The 19,549-nt window shown below is 38.4% G+C and overlaps 3 protein-coding genes across 3 annotated transcripts; all 3 read right to left on the bottom strand.

The window, feature by feature from the left end:
• Nucleotides 1–313: 313 nt before the first annotated feature.
• LOC132277159 (probable 2' cyclic ADP-D-ribose synthase BdTIR) lies at nt 314–1,094 on the bottom strand. The gene is made up of 2 exons (XM_059778916.1): nt 637–1,094; nt 314–421 (listed from the first exon to the last, which is right to left on the bottom strand). Exons 1-2 carry the CDS (start codon nt 1,092–1,094, stop codon nt 316–318), a joined length of 564 nt encoding a protein of 187 aa, XP_059634899.1. The 3' UTR covers nt 314–315.
• Nucleotides 1,095–4,711: 3,617 nt separating this feature from the next.
• Nucleotides 4,712–5,524, bottom strand: LOC132277150 (probable 2' cyclic ADP-D-ribose synthase BdTIR). Its single transcript, XM_059778904.1, has 2 exons — nt 5,124–5,524; nt 4,712–4,826 (listed from the first exon to the last, which is right to left on the bottom strand). The coding sequence occupies exons 1-2, from the start codon at nt 5,522–5,524 to the stop codon at nt 4,712–4,714; spliced, it is 516 nt and encodes a 171-aa protein (XP_059634887.1).
• A 9,710-nt stretch (nt 5,525–15,234) lies between these two features.
• Nucleotides 15,235–15,945, bottom strand: LOC132277131 (uncharacterized). Its single transcript, XM_059778882.1, has one exon. The coding sequence runs from the start codon at nt 15,943–15,945 to the stop codon at nt 15,235–15,237; it is 711 nt and encodes a 236-aa protein (XP_059634865.1).
• Between the last annotated feature and the right edge of the window lie 3,604 nt (nt 15,946–19,549).

Raw genomic sequence — 19,549 nt, 5'->3', positions numbered from 1 at the left:
TATTATTTTAGTTGATTTTTTTTTTTTTTACCTTATTATTGTTTATAATTTAATAAGTATTTTTTTTAGAGAGAGAGAGAGCTAGCTTCGAGTGAATTATCATCAACACATAAATAGATTACAAGAAATAATAATATAGATTATTACAATCATATGGGAACCAGGAAACCACTTAATGGGCAAAGCTATACAAGATTAAGCAACTAGTTTTAAAAAATGAACAAATAATAAATTTTGATGCTTCTTTTAAGTCATCAAGCAATTTCGTGTATAAGCTCTGTTAATTGTCCTTGACCAAGAAAAAATTTTCAACAATTAGATTATTCTTGTTTCCTGGTCACCGACTAATCTCTCTTCTTCAATCTCGATCAAGTTCTTCATGACTGCGTCCGAAGCACTCCTCAAAAAATCAGACCAATCCCTACAAACCCAACAGAAAACAAAACATTAATTCCTACATCACAAATGCTCAATAATTTAAAAAAACGTATACACACATATACGTGTGTATTTGTTGTGTGTATAAATATATATATATATATATATATATATAATTTTATTGTAGTCCTTATAATGCAATCAAGGTACAATATTTCTTGAAGAAAATTAAAGAGGTAATTCAATAAATAATTATACCCTTTGGAAGAGTCAAATGTAAGTCCCACTGTGTACTTGGCCTCCTCAAGAGCCCATCTAAACCTATGCAGGTCCTTCTCTGGACAGTTTTCACTGTTAACCCTAAGCTCAGATGGTTTCATATCACAAAAAACTGGTATAACCCTTTTGTTGGACTCAATGAGAAGAGACAACTCATGAAGACAAAAGGGGGACTCACAGTAACGAGGCGAAAACACGGCGATCCCAACCTTACAATCCCTAATGGCCATGTCTATCTTTTGGAACAACTTGTCACCTGGCTTCATGTTCTTGCTGTCCAGAAATGGACGAAGTTTTAACCTAACAAAGTGATCGTAAAGCAGCCCGGAAACGTTCATCTTGGTGTCGATGCCACGGTGATTGATGAAGACGTCGCAGGGTTGAGATTTGAGAATTTGATGGCACACATACTTGGCTAATGATGATGAACGTTGCATGGCTTCTTGATGAAGTTGAATATATATATATATATATATATATATATATATGTATAGCTAACTTTAGTACAAATTTGTACCTTTTACTACTTTTAGTTGTTTTGTTTGAGTTTGTAGTTGGTGTGCGACTTCTTTATTTGATGGGTATTTATAGTTTTTTTGAGATGATTTGATTAATGACCAGTTTAGTTGATGATTTTCTAGGAAAGAATGTGATGGACTAGCTAGATTGGACCTAAGAAAATACCTGGTATTTGATAGGGCGGGACACAGGAAAGAGCAAAATGTTTGGAATATTTTGACTTATATATCCCTAGAATTATATTTAAGTAACTGTTTAATCCTTCAAACACGCACAGAAGAAATGAGAGAGGTTGGTTGGAAAAATTAAGAAAACGAAAGAGGCGGGTCATTTTTGTCAGTCACCAAGATTTTGTCACCATGGCCAATTTTTAGTTTTTTCCAGATATCGCCCAACAGGGGGTTTCTCACTAGATATAGGCGCTTCATAAGCCATAGGTTTGGGGTTCGAGTTCTCGCTGGGTATTTTTTTGTAGCTAACCTCAGTTGTTCTTGCAGTAACTTATCCGGTTCGGGTGGAGAGACGCTCTTCCAAATCCTTAAGAATTAGTCGAGTAATGAGGGGCCTAAAGATTCATGCCTTTTCAGACACATCAAAAAAAAAGTTTATAATATTTTTAATATACATATTTCCGTGCTATCTCTTTTTCTTTTCTTTTCTTTTTTCATTTTTTATAAAATATAAAAGAACCTCTCCAACCGTAGTCGCATCCTCTTTTTCTATTATGCGATACTAACTAAGAAAATAAAATAAAAACTTGTAGTTAAGTGATTACAAACTTTACTTATAATTGGTTCAGCATTTGGGTATCGTTTTGTCACTACAATATAATTTCAGTTCATTAATTTGAGTTGAGACTAAATTTTAGACACACTCTCGGTGTAAATGTGTTAGCATTTAAATGTAAGATATTCCGTGTGTAAAAAATGTTGGACGTTTTTAAGAAAGACTTCTTCATATCCATAATACCAAGTAATCCAAGATATCGATCAATAATATTTTATTATACAAATAAAAATATTTAATTTTAATAAATTATATGACTATATATTAGTATTTAATGGATTGGTGTGATACTAGAAACTATAATTAGCGTTGGTTTTGTTACAATAATTTGGGCTCATAAATTCATAATGGGCAACTGGTCTTTGACTTGGTTAAACGATGACGGTGAGGTCTATGTTAGAAAATTAACAAGACGGTGGAACACAAAGGAATGTCAAGTTGTCAACACGCGTGGATTCTCTTTAATTACCGAAAAAAAACACGCGGATTCTCTTCAACTTCAAGAAAATAAAATTATTTTATAGATAGAAACAAATTTGTAAATAAAGAAATCCAACTAATTTAAAACGAAATAGTGCAACGGCTTTAACACTTTTACAATTAGAGATGATCTTGAATTAAAAAATTACAGCCTTAAGTTAATTAGAGTTGGGCTTGGTTTAGACTGCCACCAACGAGAGCCCAACTATATCTATACTTTTCACATCTATTATAATTTTAAATATTTTACGTACATGTATGTATATTTAAAAATCATGATCAATATTTTCTTTTAATTTTTTCTTTAAATCTTAAGTTATTATATATATTACTCATTGGAGAACTATCCTGAATTTTTTTATAATATATATTTCAAAATTTTACATTCAATTTGAGAGTTTGTTTATGCCATCTAACTTAAAATTAATCCAAAATCAATCCATTTTTTTCTAATCTGGGCCGCAAGTTGCATCCCTATTTAACAGTGACCACAAGAATTGAATGCGTCAATTAAGAAAAATTAATATATGGTTAGATATTATGTAGTCCCAGCCAAGACCAATCACAACGTGTCACGTACACGAACCAAAAAAAACGGGATCATTTTTTTTCTAAGTTAGATTATTTTATAGATAGAAATAAATAAATTTATAAATAAGTAAATAAATTTATAAATAAGGAAGACAGCGATTCCAAACAAAACAACAAACCCTCCTACAAAAATATGATTAGTAAATTAATTAGAGTGAACAAGTATTGTGTTGCCCAAATGATTGGGTTACTTCTAGTAGTTGGAAATCTGTATTCGAGCCTTGCACCCTTCTCCTTCTTTTTTTTTATAAACATATCATAGCTAGAAAAAGATTATGTGGGTTAATTAGCAAATTTAACCCACATAATAATCTGCTCTAACATAATGTCAATCTTAGTTTAGCTGAGTTTAGTCCCAACCCCATTGATTCTTCTTCATTGAAGTCTCAAGGTCCAATCATTTGCGAACTCTTGTGTTTAATTACTTAGTTTGTATCTTGTAATCAATACTACTTTAAGTTCATTCAATGGACCTCGATTGCACATATATATAAATTTTCTTTCTTGGCACAACAATAAGAGCTGAAGACCTTTAACAAAATGTATATATTTTTTTGTTAAAACAATCAATCATGTGTCAAATGTATTGCAGCCGATCACTTTAACATTAAAATTTTCAATTTTTATATGTTAAAAGATTAATTTATAATTTTTTATAAATTGAGAATATTTGTTGCCACAGGAAATAGTAAAGGGAATATTTTGTAACTTTTTAACAGCACAATGAAGTTGAGAGCAATTTGGCCAAAAAAATATATATACAATTTTCAATTATCCTATTAGGCTTGGAGAAGGCATGGTTTTTAGGAGAGGCGGGATGTGAATAAAAAATGTATTACTTTTTATATTTTTTTTATTTATAGATAATTTGTTTTTGTGTCAAATATATATATATATATATATATATAGTACTATTCCGTATATAACTAGTTTGGCCCTCCCTAAGCAAGAATTTATTGCATCCGCCCCTGCATTGAGGGATGCTTATATTGTCTCTTAATTATAATCAGAGCTTGCATTTATTCAGTCAAACAAAAATATTTTTATTTTGGATAAGTCACACTATCCTTCCCGAGCCTTCGTCAATATATACTGACATTCCTTCTTGTTTATCAAATTATATTTACCTCCCTTAAAAATTTTATGTAAATTAATAACATATACTTGATACTTCCCCTTCATTAACTGTCAATGACAAAAAAAAAAAATCTAATATGAGCAATTTTGTAACTTTTAAATTTCAATTTTTACCTTTGGAGAAAGGTTTATTGCAAGACAAATGTATGTACAAACTCAATAAGTCTGGCAAGGAGGTCAGTGTAATTTAACAAATAAGAGGGAAGGTATAATTTATCTATCCTCTAATTATTATTATTTTTTATATGGCAATGTCTATTCAATCTGCTAAGCATGCAATTATACAAATGGAGTACTATGCAATTAAAAGGGTAGGCTGGAGACATAATTAAAAGGGTGGGTCTGGGAGAAGCCCGAAATATTAGCCCATCAGAGTGGGCCTGATTAGGTATATCAAATACATCAAAAGAGCCCAAAAGAAGGCCCAAGACTAACTGAGACATAGCCCGTTGCTTGAACTAGCTGTGGACTAATGAGGTAGTCAAAGAGAATTCAGAAAGTTGTTCAGAATTGACAAAGACTATTTTTATTTGGGTATTGACTAATCTCTCTTCTTCTTCAACCTCTTTTTTTTGGGTAAATCTCTCTCTTCTTCAACCTCGATCAAGTTCTTCAGGACAGCCTCCGAAGCACTCCTCAGGAGATCCGCCCAATCCCTACAAACCCAATAAAAAACAAAACAACCCTTCATCCATCAGAAATGCTCAAGAATTCAAACATGTGTGTGTAAAAACACACACACATATATATATATATTTGTGTGAGTGTAAGTATATACAATTCACCTTCTCTCAAAAAGGGGAGGAGAGGGGTTCGAACCAGGCTGGGCGTGGGCGTGGGCGTGGGCGCAGTGTGTGAGGACTTACCTTAAAATAAATATAATGCTCGAAGAAATTAAAAGAGGTAAATAATTATACCCTTTGGAAGTGTCAAATGTAAGTCCCACAGTGTACCTGGCCTCCTCAAGAGCCCATCTAAACCTATGCAGTTCCTTTGCTGAACAGATTTTACTGTCCCTAACCCTAAGCTCAGAAGGTTTTACATCACAAAAAATGGGTACAACCCTTTTCTTGGACTCCATGAGAAGAGACAACTCATGAAGACAAAAGTAGGACTCGCAATAACGAGGCGAAAACACGGCGATCCCAACCTTACAATCCCTAATCGCCATGTCTATCATTTGGAGCAACTTGTCACCTGGCTTCATGACCTTGTTGTCCAAAAATGGACGGAGATTTAACCTAGCAAAGTGATTGTAAAGCAGCCCTGCAACGCTCCTCTTCGTGTCGACGCCACGGTGGTTGATGAAGACGTCGCAGGGTTGCGATTTGAGAATTTTATGGCACGCATACATGGCTGATCTAAAACGTTGCATGGCTTCTTGATGAAATGAATATATATATATATATATATATATACCTTTTACTACTTTTTAGTCCTTCGATCTTTATTTGATGGGTATTTATATAGTTTTGTAAGATTAATGACCAGTTTAATTGATTATTTCAAGGAAAGTGATAGATTAACTACCCTAAGAAAATATCTGGTATGGAGTATTTGATTTCGCAGGACAAAGGAAAAGAGAAAACTGTTTTTGAATATTTTGACTCATTCCTTGGCCGGAAAGATATGTGGCCATGAAAGAGGGTTTAAGCCCTGGAATTATGAGCATGTGTTAATGCTGGAAAATTACATAAAAAATAAATAAAGTGTTTAATGTTAAATATATATATATATATATATATATATAAAATTATTTACGTATTCATGATAATTACGAAGAGAGTTTTGGACATTATTAGAAAAGGAGTTCACTTTTTGTTATATAAAAGGGTTTCATAACCCTATTTATAACCCTTCTCATTTCTCACATAAAATATTTCAAATTTTAATCGTTAATTAAATAGGATTGTTAAATTTTTTTATTTAATTATTGCAATATTTTTTATTATTTTGAAATCGTACAATGCAGCAATTAATGAAACTTTACACATTTATGCATAGTTGACAGTATAGTTTAGATCAAGGGTTTTGTAATTTAGTTGTATCTCCTTTATCGTTTAAAGTGAACAATAAGAGTTCGAGTCTCCAAATTGTGCAAAATAAAGTGAGTGAGTGAGTGAATTACTATATATATATATATATATATATATATATAATGTATATGAATGTAATGTCCACAAGATGTGAATTTGGAACAAATAAAGTATTAACATTTTTTTCCAAGCAACTTCACTTCTCATTTTCAAAACAAAGTTCAAAAATTTCTTTTTAACATTTTGAAATCAACAAGTGTGATACAAAGACATTTTAAACATTTAAGAATCATTTTGCCATCAGTTCGTTTTTTGATAGAAAACGGCTGACAAATTAGTATTCACATTTTCACATGTGATTTTGTTGATTTTTGATAGAGATTTTCTACGAGTACAAATTTCTGTTTTCACGTGTGATAATCTGAGTCTCTGAGAGCTTTTTCATTGACTTACTTACAAGAATAGTGGGTGTGTATGTGTGTGAGAGAGACCAAAAATATTCCACTGGCGATCAAAATGTATTAATAAATCCCGGCCCCATGAATTTTCTACTAACGTAATGTTCACATCCATATTTTGCTGAAGGACAATCAATCAACACTCCGAGCCCCCAAAAAAAACAAAAACATTTATTATTATTATACATCAGTTCGCTGTATGATTTATATATAATATTACTTTTCTTCTTAATTCGATTCATATACAATATTACTTTTTAATTCACTTTGCAATCTTGATTCTTGTTGTAAACCAATTACAACCGCTATTATTAATAATTTTTTCTTATTTTTGTGAAACTTTAAGGATTTTATTTTATTGACATTTCTTATTCTCCTCTCACTATCCATATACACGTACACATACAACTAAAAATCTCACAGTGCATTCTTTACTCCTTTTTTTTTTTTTTTTTTTTTTTTTTTTTTTTTTTTTTTTTTTTAGCCTCTCACTAATAATATATGTTTATATTAGGTGTGACAATTTATACCTAAATTCATTAAATCGTCCAAATTCGTTCACCATAATTAAATTATTTGGGCACTCAAATTTAAGTGAGGGGTCAATAATGGGTAAAAACATAAATACCCATACAATTCAAGGATCATAAATGGGTTAAGAGTGAGTACCCATCTTAACCCGCTCAAATAAATTAAAACCCTTTTTTTTTCTTTTTCAGTGATAACTCTCTATCACCGCCTCACTCTTCAACTTCCTATATCTATAATTTTATAAAGAAAAAATAAGACACAGATTAAAATATATAACCATTATTTATACCATTGATATATGAATTAATTAGGAGTGGCAAATTAGCGGGTTGGGCCGAATTTGGATTGGGTTGAAATTGGACGAGTCAAATATAGGTAAAGACCCATATTTATCCCGTTCAGGACGGTTTAAAAATGAGCGGATCAAATATGTATAGGATCAACCCGTTATGACCCGTGAACCCATTAATTATTATTTTTTAACTATTTTTTTAAAAATTATTTTTAATTTTTAATTTTTTAAAAAAAATTTATTTTGTTAAATTTTTTAATTATTTTTAATTATGTCTAATTATTTTAATTTTTTAATTTTTAATTTTTTTTCCGGAAGGTTTTAAAATTTTATTTAATAACAAATTAAAAAAAACAATCTCAAACTCAGCAATATTTATCGATTCGTTTTTATAGAGAGAGAAGTGAAGGAAATAAAAGAAATTTAGGGAGAGAGAAACTTAGAGAGAGGGGATTGATGATAGACAAATTTAGAGAAAGGGGATTTTAGAGAGAGATAATTTTAGAGAGAGAGAAATGAGTTGAGTGCAATATAAAATAGATGTATATTGTGTTTTTATTATGTGATGTGTGAAATATTCAATCCATCTAGATCCTCAAATTAAGTAGTTAAAAATTATCCAACTCATTTTTGACCCATATATGTTAAATATGATTCATCCAAAATTATTAAAAAGCGAACGAATATGAACAGGTTGACGAGTTGTGACCCATTTTATTACCCCTACGTTTAATGTAGCATAATAAATTCACACAGTATATAATTAAATTATATATTGAAGATACAAGATTTCGTTTCCTCTCTCTTTTCCTATCTCTCTCTCTTTCTCTAGCATTCTGTTTTCACTTTCCACCTGTAATGGTCTATTTATAGGCCATCACCCTTATTGCTGTTAACCGATTACAATTGGCCTATATTTAAAAACTCTCTTCCTTCTGGGCTTGATCTTCCAATGGGCTTGACCTTCCTCGGTGGATCCCCCAGGTTCGGCCCATTCCAGGGCGCTTTGGCATGGATCCTACTTCAATCATTCGACCCGATCCCATTCCCGCGAACTATATCCGGCCCATGCCACTTGCCGCATCCTCAACTGCCCCCATAATTACCCCTTATTGATTAGGGGGTAATTATTAGAGGCTGCTAATGATGACCTGACGGCTCGAGGAGATCGTGTGGGAGAATGGACGGTTAGATCTAGGGGTCGGCATTTCAAGATTCAAAAAGACAACTCATCGCTTTCCTGACTCCTCAGCCCTTGGGCTCACCTTGTCTTTATAAGCTTCATTGATTCTCCATCCCACCTTTTGCTGTTTGAATCCTCTCCGGCGATCTCTTGTGAAAGATCCTCCTTCCAGTGGCTTTGCAATACTTTCTGCCGTTTTCACTCTCGAAGGTTAGTTTCATTTACATTTTTCTTTTGGAAGACTTCTTTCTTCTCCCCGGAATCTTCATTCACTCTCACCATGACAGTAGATCTAGACGTTCTTCGCATGAAACTTCACCTTCCTGACGATGTAGAAATTAGAAACTGCCCCCGAGAAGTGAATATTAGAACCGGTGCTGGCCTTCTTCCCGGCGAGGTCCTGTTTTCACTCCTCCATCTCAATCTCCTTAGGTTTCCTTTACACCCTTTCTTTTGCTATGTTTTCAACAAGCTAAATCTTTCCCCTTTACAAGTAAACCCCAATTTCCTTAGGATTTTATCTGTTATGCTACTCCTGATTCGTGACAGAGGTCTGGATCTGGACCTCGTAGATCTTCTCCTCTGTTACAAGGTCAGCAAAATTAGAACTGACGAACCATTTTACCACTTTTTCCCTATTGAGAAGAGGTCCATCTGCACGGATAAAATCAAATCCGAGAAAGGTTGGAGGAAAAACATTATTGGGGTTAGGGGAGCCTGGTTCTCTCCAGCTGCGGAGGATTTCCCTATTCCGAGCGTTTTTGGAGAGTGCTCTGTCTCTTTTTACAAGAAATATAAAAACCATAAGAGTGACTGTCCTTGCGAGATTTGCATTCCTTGTTTTTGTACTTTCTTGTGCCATTCCTTAGGCATTCCTTGTGATGATTTGAGCTACAGTGTGTGCAGGGATAGGGATAACTACCTGAAGCAGTACGTTCTGACCAACGTTCCCTCCTGCTCGGACCTTCTCACCTCAGACAATCTCCTCGATATCTCAATCCTCGGCAAGACAATGAGCCAACTCCAGATCCCTTCCTTCGGCAGGAAGAAAACTGCCCCCAGGCCTGCTACCACCCCTGCATCAAATTCCTCACCGGCTTCAGCATCTTCCTCCGCTACCCTTTCTGATACCACTCTTTCCACCTATCCATCCGTGACGGCTGCTGACCCGGTCGCTAACACGGTGACTGCCAGTCCGAACGTTACCCCCTCTGTCAACAATCCTCCTGGTTCTACTACTGCTTCCGCATGGGAAAAGGCCAGAGGAAAAAGGCATCAACCTGACAGTGCCCTCATCATAGATGACGTTCCCTTGTCTCAGAGGGTTAGGCCCTCTGGGCCGAATGTGATATCCCTGGCGAGACCTCCTCAAGCTAGGCCCCCAACCCCTTCTGGGCATGCCTCCGCTTCAGGAACGGCGTCATGGAGCCCTCGCTTCATTCGAACAGACGAATCGTCTGTAAAACCGACCAAGACCATGTTCAAAGATGGTCAGACCGCAATGGCTTACTACAAGAGTATGTGGACTCCCAAGGACATCGAGGTAGCCAAAGGTCTGTCTCAGAGGGAGGTGTTCAACCGATTTCCCTTGTCCGCCATGGAGGTAACTTCTGTCCCTTAGTCAATAAATCTTTACACACTCTTGACACTTATTTTCTTCTAACCATCTGCTCGGCTTAACCAATTGTCCTGTATATCTCTACAGACCTTGTACGGGATGATGGCTATGCAGAAACAAGTTGAGCATGTGAATGCCAAGGTCCGCGTGCTTTCTGAAAGCCTTAATGCAGCGAACAAGGAGAACGATGATTTAGCTGCTCAGAAGACCGGGTTGATGGTTCAGCTTGGTAAAATTGAACAAGAGAGGGATTCGCTAAGGAAGGAGATTGACTCTCTTCAGGATGAGAGGAATGCTCTGCAGCTTGAAAAGAGCGTCTAGCAGACCAAGCGGGAATCCCTTAAGGCTGAGAAGGAAGAACTACTACGCCTTCTGAGTGATAAGCAATCCACTCGAATGGCCTTTGAAAAAAGGGCCTTGGACGAGCGCAACGTTTTACTTGATACCATCAGCAGGGTAAATGGTGGTATGCTAGCTCTGCATGCTCGGTTCTCTAGAGTTGGAGCCCTCAGATATGCTCAGGGGTTCCGAGAGGGTTACGCCGATCGCGTTCCAGATGAGGGTCAGACTGGTTCTACCCCTGATAATGTTGATAAAGAACTGGATATTGACCCTCCTGGTGTTTATACCGATCCAGACTCCACCACTGCCGAGGGCATATTTGATGAATGTCAAGAGATTGCGTCTTCTCAGATCACTCCTACTCCTCCTGCTGCTCTGACTTTGGACATTCTTCCTCTGTCCACTTTGACTCCATCTACCGTTACTGCTGAAGATAACCCTCAGCAAAATGATTCTTCTAACGCTGTTGAGGGTAGGACTCATCAGAACAATTCTGTCATTCACCCCGACTCTCCACCTCGTAAGGACGGCGACACCACCAATAATGAGGAGGCAGCCCAACATCATCAAGAGGCCGACGAGGCAAACGCCTCTTAGTTAGAACTTCTTTTTTTTTTTAAAAAAATGTACTGACTTTGGTATATTTGCCATCTTTACACCTCATTTTTTGTAACCCTCTGAACCTTATTAATGAGATGGTCGACTTTTGATCAAACTTTTTATATAAACTTCCTTCTTCTTCTTCTTCTTTTTTTTTTGGCAAGTGTTTTGCGTTCGGCTCATAGTGCCAACTGCCACTTACTTTACTCAGGCGCCTGGCATTCGGCTAGAATGCCACTTGCCACTTGGCCCTCTATTTTTCTTAGCAAGTGTTTGGCGTTCGGCTCATAGTACCAGCTGCCACTTACTTTGCTTAGGTGCCTAGCGCTCGGCTGGAATGCCACTTGCCACTTGGCCTTTTATTTTTCTTAGCAAGTGTTTGGCGTTCGGCTCATAGTGCCAGCTGCCACTAACTTTGCTTAGGTGCCTGGCGCTCGGCTGGAATGCCACTTGCCACTTGGCCTTTTATTTTTCTTAGCAAGTGTTTGGCGTTCGGCTCATAGTGCCAGCTGCCACTAACTTTGCTTAGGTGCCTGGCGCTCGACTGGAATGCCACTTGCTACTTGGCCTTTTATTTTTCTTAGCAAGTGTTTGGCGTTCGGCTCATAGTGCCAGCTGCCACTAACTTTGCTTAGGATTTTAAAGAGGAGTACAATCTTTATAAATCTCAGAAACTTATACATTCGACTGTTTTCAATTTAAAATAAACAAAATTCAGTATTGAATCTCAACTTTTATTGATAATACCTCTTCAGAGAAGTAACATTCCAAGGCTTGTTAACCAGCCTTCCGGCCATGGTTTCTAAGGTATATGCCCCTTTTCCTATGGCCTCTGCAATTCTGTATGGGCCTTCCCATGGTGGCATCATCTTTTTGACTATCCCCACCTTCTTTTTCAGAACCAGGTCACCTGGCCTAAAGTCTCTGTGCTTTACTTTCCTGTTATGGCTGTTCGCAAGCGTTTGCTGGTAAGATGCGAGCCTTACCGCTGCTGCGTCTCTTTTTTCTTCCAGCAAATCGAGGTTAAACCTTAGCATACTGTCATTATGCTCACGGTTCCATGCCAAGCTTCGAACAGTCGGAACTAAGTGCTCGACTGGTATAACTGCCTCGGTTCCATACGCCATGGTGAATGGGCTTTCTCCGGTCGGTCGCCTAGGGGTCGTTCTGTAGGCCCATAGGACGTTCAGCAGTTCATCTAACCACCTTCCTTTCCTTTCCTCTAGTTTCTTCTTGATACAAGTAAAGATTGTTCTGTTTGTAATTTTCGCTTGTCCATTGGCCTGTGGGTGACTTACTGCTGCCAGCTTTTGATTAATTCCATACTCCTCCAATAGCACTCTTACTTGCTTACTGTCAAGGTTGGTACCATTATCCATGATGATTGACCTCGGAATACCAAATCGGCAAATAATATTACTCCAAATGAATCGTCTCACATGAGTTTGGGTAACGCTCGGATATAGCTCTGCTTTCACCCACTTAGTAAAGTAGTCCATAGCCAGTAACACATACTTGTTCTGAGCTCTGGCAGTTGGTAGAGGACCAACTACATCCATCCCCCATTATGCGAAAGGCCATGGTGTGGCCATTACATGCAAGTCTTCAGGCGGTTGGTGAATCAGTGGTCCGAACCTTTGGCATTTATCGCACCTTCTGGACAATTCTTCCGAAACTCGCGACATGTTTGGCCAGAAGTACCCTTGAGCCATTGCTTTGTGTGCTAATGATCTCCCCCCTGAGTGGTTTCCACATACGCCTTCATGAATAGCTCGTAATATTTGCCGAGCCTCTGTGGGGGTAACACACTTTAAGTACGGTCCGGAAAAAGATCTTCTATATAACTGGTTATGCACTACGGCATACTTTGCAGCATTCGCTTTGATTTTCCTAGCCTCATCTCTTTGTTCAGGCAAAGTACCATCTCGGATGTAAGTTATGATCGGATCAATCCAACTTGGCTCATATGGAATAACATTCACTTGCCAAGGATCTGAGCCTGAAGGTTCTTCGAAAATGGATGGCTGATTTAATATTCCGACTGGAATCACCCTTGCCAATGTTTCTCCAGAACTCGAGGCACTACATGCTAGCCTGTCGGCATCTTCGTTATACTCCCTCAGAATTTGAATGAATTCAATTTTTTCAAAGTTCTTCGCCTCCCGCATAACAGCAAAACGATATGCTTCCATCGTTTCATCCTTGGTTTCATACTCACCCCTCACCTGCCGAACGACTAACTATGAGTCACTAAAAACATTCAAATTCCTGACCTTAAGTTCTTTGGCAAGCTTTATTCCTACCAGCAACGCTTCATACTCTGCCTCATTGTTCGTGGCTGCGAATTCAAGCCGAAGCGTTTGGCTTAAGGCTGTACCTTCTGGCGTCTGCAGTTTGATCCTAATACCTGCACCCATCTGATTTGAGGATCCATTGACGAAGAGTTTCCATAAGCACTTACAAAGATCCTCCACCATGTCCTCTGAATCACATTCTAGTAAAAAATCTGCCACCGCTTGCCCTTTGACTGCTGTTCTAGGTTCGTATATGATATCAAATGAGCTTAACTCTATGGCCCACTTCGTCATTCTTCCGGAGAGATCTGGTTTGTGCAAGATTATTCTGATAGGGAAAGTGGTTAGAACGATAATAGGATGGGATTCAAAATAATGCCTGAGCTTTCTTTTCGCATGCACTAGCGAGAGTATCACCCGCTCTGCCTTTGAATAACGTCTTTCGGCCTCAGTCATTGTCTTGCTAACATAGAACACTGGATATTGCTTCCCTTCTGCATAGCGGATCAGAACGCCACTTGTCGCGATACTGGATACTCTGAGATACAAAAACAGCTTTTCGCCTGATTCTGGAGCTGACAGTACCGGAAGGTTCTGCATATATTTTTTCAGAGCAGTTAACGCTATGCGTTGTTTATCTCCCCAAACCTGCCTGCCGTGGTTCCATATTGTGTCAAAAAATGGTTTGCATCGATCTGACAATTTGGAAATGAAACGGCTCAATGCAGCAATCCGTCCCGTAAGTGTTTGCACTTCTTTGATTGTCGTCGGCTCGGCATTCTTAGTCAGAGCATCTGCTTGGGCAGGGCTTGCCTCGATGCCTCTGAGATTAACCACGTGCCCTAGGAATTGGCCTGAACTTACACCGAACGAGCACTTGGTCGGATTGAGCTTCATTCCATATCGCCGCAACACATCAAACACGTCTCGAAGATGCTGCGCATGATCAGCTTTCTTCTTACTTTTGACCACCATATCATCAATGTAAGCCTCCACTATCTTCCCTATTTGTTCCTTAAAAATCTTGCTAATAAGTCTTTGGTAAGTTGCCCCGGCGTTCTTCAGTCCGAACGGCATAACTTTGTAGCAATACGTCCCGCGTTCGGTAACGAAAGAAGTTTTTTCTTCATCAGCGGGGTCCATGGGGATCTGATTATAACCCGAATAAGCATCTAAAAAGGTCAAGCGTTCATATCCAGTAGTTGCATCCACCATCTGATCAATCTTTGGCAGCGGGAAGCTATCCTTCGGACAAGCTTTGTTTAAATTGGTAAAATCAATGCATACACGCCATTTCCTATTTTTCTTTTGCACAACGACCACATTCGATAGCCAATCGGGGTAGTACACTTCTCTTACAAACCCCGCATCAAGCAGCTTGTCAACCTCCTCGGCAATAATTCTGTTGCGCTCGGGGGCAAACCGTCGCTACTTCTGCTTTACAGGTTTTGCATTGGGGTTAACGTTCAAGGAGTGACAGGATACCGAAGGATCGATCCCTGGTATGTCTAGGTGACTCCATGCGAACACATCTGCGTTTTGAGACAAAAAATCAACTAATTCCTGCTTTTCCTCCTCAACGAGTCATTCCCCTACTCTAGTTGTCCGTTCCGGTCGGAACTGATCGATCTGCACATCAAACAGGGGTTCTTCAGTCAAGCCTACTGGTTCCTCCTCTCCATTCCGCTTAGAGGGAGGCTCCTGTAATTGTTATCTCGGACTTACTGAACGAATGGGAGCTTTCCTCTTTCCGGCATGTTTCAGCGTTACAGAGTAATATTCTTTAGCTGCAACTTGGTCTCCATGAATGTCAATCACTTTGGTTCCGTCTGGTCCCAGGCATCTCATTACCTGATGCAGAGTGGAAGGAACACCTTGAACTCTGTGGATCCACCCTCTGCCCATCAGAAGATTGTAAGAGGGATGAATTTCAACAACTACAAAGGTTTCCATCAAAACCCTCTCGGCAGCATGTACCGCTACCTCCACCGTGCCGACAGGCTCCACTCGCTTTCCATCAAACCCTAATAGTGGATTCCCGGTGGATTTCAGCCGATCCTGTTTGATCTCGAGCCGATCGAATGTATCTCTTGGCATGATGTTAGCACTACTTCCAGGGTCAATTAGAACTCTGCGCACCAAGCATTTGGCTACTGTCAAACTTACGACCAGCGAGTCCTCATGAGGGATCTGAACACGCAACAAGTCTGTTGCGTCAAACTTTATCTGCGTTGATGCGCTCTGTTGGTGCAGAGTGTTTACACTGCCTATCCTTCTCTTCATCCGTGCCTGGCGAAGGCGTGTTCGAAGCAGTTCATCTGATTCCTCGGCAGGTTCTGGCCGATCATGAATTGCATTAATTACTCGAACTGGTTGCGTGTTGTGAGAATTTGACTTCTGATTCTTCTTCACATGCTCCATTGGTCGGTTCTGCTCCACCGCTGGTCCTTGAATATAACTTGCGAACTCCCCTCTGGCTATCAGCATCTCTACCTGTCTCCTTAGGTTCCTGCATTCGTTAGTTTGGTGGCCAAAATCATAATGAAATGCACAGTGCTTAGACTGATCCCTCTGTTCGAGAGGTTGTCTGATTGGTAAAGGAGGTCGGAACTTATCTTTATTTTCTTGGTACAGTCTCGCTAGGGTAACTTTTAATGGAGTAACCAGCTCTTTCTCTCTAGGCCTCTTCTCAGATTTCCACGAGGAGCGTTGCGGCTGAACCTGTTTTTGCCTAATCTTTGCTTTGGTCTTTTCTTCCGTGGATATAACGGATGTCTTCCAAGCGTTTGCCGCCTCTTCTTCTTCCAAACACACAAATCCATCGGCTCTTTCGTTAAGTTCATCCATAGTCCTCGGCGTGTTGACCACCAAGCTTGTGTGGAACGGGGTTGCACTCAATAACCAGTATGAATGCTTGAACTGCCGTTAAAGGGTGACATTCAATAACCATGCTCTTGGTAAGGTTAAACCTGGTTAGGAAAGCCTGGAGACGCTCTTCAGCGTGTTGCTTCATTGTGAATAGGCTCGAAATATCTTTCGCTAGACGCTTGTTTCCATAGTATTAGCTTATGAACCGATCACACAAGCTTCGGAAACTATCCACTGAACCCTTCGGCAGGTTCTTGAACCAATTCAGAGCTGGTCTGGCCAGACTCGTAGGAAAGCACTTGCACATCAAAGAGTCATTCTCAGTGTTTAGAGCCATTTTCAGCTGGATGTGATACACATGATCGATCGGATCAGTCGTTCCGTCGAACAGAATGAAAACGGGCATGGAAAATTTCCTCGGACTCGGAGCATTCAGAATCTCATCGGTGAACGGTGAATCAACCGTTCGAGCTGCTGAACGGAGTGCTTCATTTTCCCTCTGGAACCCCGCGGCTGCTCTCTGGTCTACTGATCTCCCCTTTGAGCTGTGATAGTCGAACGTCGTCATGGAAGGCCGATAGGTCGGATCGAATGATCTGTCCTCAACAAAGTCTTTGCGCCATGGAGGCATAGCTTTCTAACGAATCAACTCTGTTGCTTCACCTCGGCTGAGCGTTTCTTGATGTGGATCAAAAATCATTGCTTCGTTTCGCCTGATCTGCTCACGCCGTGGATTTATGTGAGTCGATCCTTCACGATCATCTATACGACGAAGATTTGGCGGCAAACCGTCTCACTGGATTTCCTCGTGGTGAGGATCTACTAGATTGTTTCCAACCTCCTCACCGTGATGTGCTGCATCAGTACGTGCACCTTCTTCTCCTACCGGGAGTAGTCGTGGAATTATTGGAGCTTCTTGACGCTGCATTTCGGTCCTTAGATCCGCATTTTCTCTCCGGAGAGCTTCGATCATGTTCATCAACTCATCAATTTTCACTTGCTGGACGTTCTCAACCGTATTAGAGTTGTCACCCCCTATCATGATTCCGGATCGAAGCAAAGGCATGAATTACGAACTCCGAAACAGATCTAAGCGTTACCGATGCAAACTCCGTTAGATCTGGGCTTAACTTCACCGAATCGTGATCACTGTTTGCTAGATCTGAACTTTTCTAGCTTCAAACTCATCGGATCTGACTGCAACTGAGCAAATCACAATTGCGTCATTCCGAAGCAAATGCCTCAGAATCCACAATAAGCAAGAATTCTCTCTGAACAAACTACAATCTTACTGGTCTGGATTCAACTTCCAGAAATCACACTGCGTACTCAGAAGCTCGATTGAACTAATATGGTACTGATCGGGCTCGAATTGATCTTCGTCCTCGATTCCCACAGACGGCGCCAATTGAAGATACAAGATTTCGTTTCCTCTCTCTTTTCCTATCTCTCTCTCTCTCTCTAGCATTCTGTTTTCACTTTCCACCTGTAATGGTCTATTTATAGGCCATCACCCTTATTACTGTTAACCGATTACATTGGGCCTATATTCAAAAGCTCTCTTCCTTCTGGGCTTGACCTTCCTCGATGGATCCCCCAGGTTCGGCCCATTCCAGGGCGCTTTGGCATGGATCCTACTTCAATCATTCGACCCGATCCCGTTCCCGCGAACTATATCCGGCCCATGCCACTTGCCGCATCCTCATATATATATATATATATATATATTATTAAAGTATCATTAACATCCGGTAGTGGTACTTTTCATGGTTGGTTGATTATTCGATATTTTGCTTTTCATATTCTTTGTGTATGTCTGAATGAATAAATGAAAAGATTGGTCCTTTTTTTTTCTCTTTCTGTGATGTTCTATTAGTACAATTATTGTCTCTAGGGCCATGGCGTCATTGGTAGGAATCAGAAGTAAAATTTGTTTTTGAACCGGACTTGAATAGTGTGTATATTATGAAATCGATACATATATTTAAAAAAAAAAAAAATAAGTACAATTATTAGTATAATGTGTCTCACACAAAATCTAGGAGATTCATAAATACAATAAAATCAAATGAGTGACGTCTTTTGGGCACAGTGTAGCTAGTATATGTTGTTTGCAGTTAATTTAACCGATTCCAACGTATAGACACACAAATTTTAACCCGTTCCAACATATAGACACACATAAATATGAAATAGTTTTGTATACGAGAATATTTACTTAACTAAAAAAATATGAATTATACAAATTTTAATTTGTACATTGATATCACAAATGGAAAATACTTCAACTGAGACAGCGATGCCCCGACTTTGCGAGGGCTGAAAAAAAAAAAAAAAAATTTGCAACAATTCTCAACAATTTTTTAAATTCTGTAAATTGAAAAAGAATTAAGTAAATTGAGATAATCTTTGTTTTTTTCAATTTAATATGATAGTTAAAGAAACTTTGTTTGAGGATAAATAATAATAATAATAATGAAATTTTAAATTTGCTTTGAAGTCAGTATTAGAATTTTGCCATCACAAAAGATTCAGTTTGCAAAAGTGAGAAAAATAAAAATAAAAACAAAAACAAAAACAAAAACAAACAAACAAACAAAAACATGTTGGAACGAGTTAAATTATTTTTGATCCGCTCATTTGAATGCTTGCCCATTTATAACTTGTCATTGGTAAGTTAATAATGGATTGCTGACCTATTCATACCTAAATCATTCAAAATTCGTCCAAACTCACCCAATTGCATTGTTACCCCTAATTTATATACATTATATACACACAACTAATAATCTCACATGGATTCTTTCTTTTTTCTCCTTTTTTTCAATTTCTTTCCTTTATTACATAGCATGGACGCCCCAATTAAATTTATAACAAGTGATATATATATATATATATATATATATATATATATATATATATATATAATAAAGACAATTAAAAAAAAATGAATGGCTAAGAGAATGTTAGTGGTATAACTTACCCCAAAATAAAGAACAAAAAAATAATAATAAAAATGTTTGTTGTTGGGCTGGGACTTGGGTGGCCTAACCCAAACAACCAGATTTTCGTCCAAAAATAAGATACTTGAAACTATGGGATGGAACTTAGTTTAAATTTTAGAGTCTGAATCTTTTTTGGGCAGGACTTGAGAGTA

Source organism: Cornus florida, unplaced genomic scaffold (assembly GCF_030987335.1).
Source record: "Cornus florida cultivar Cherokee Brave unplaced genomic scaffold, ASM3098733v1 CherokeeBrave_3.0.0_Hap2_Chr01, whole genome shotgun sequence".
Taxonomy (NCBI): Eukaryota; Viridiplantae; Streptophyta; class Magnoliopsida; order Cornales; family Cornaceae; genus Cornus; species Cornus florida.
This window is presented reverse-complemented; position numbering and strand designations above follow the sequence as displayed.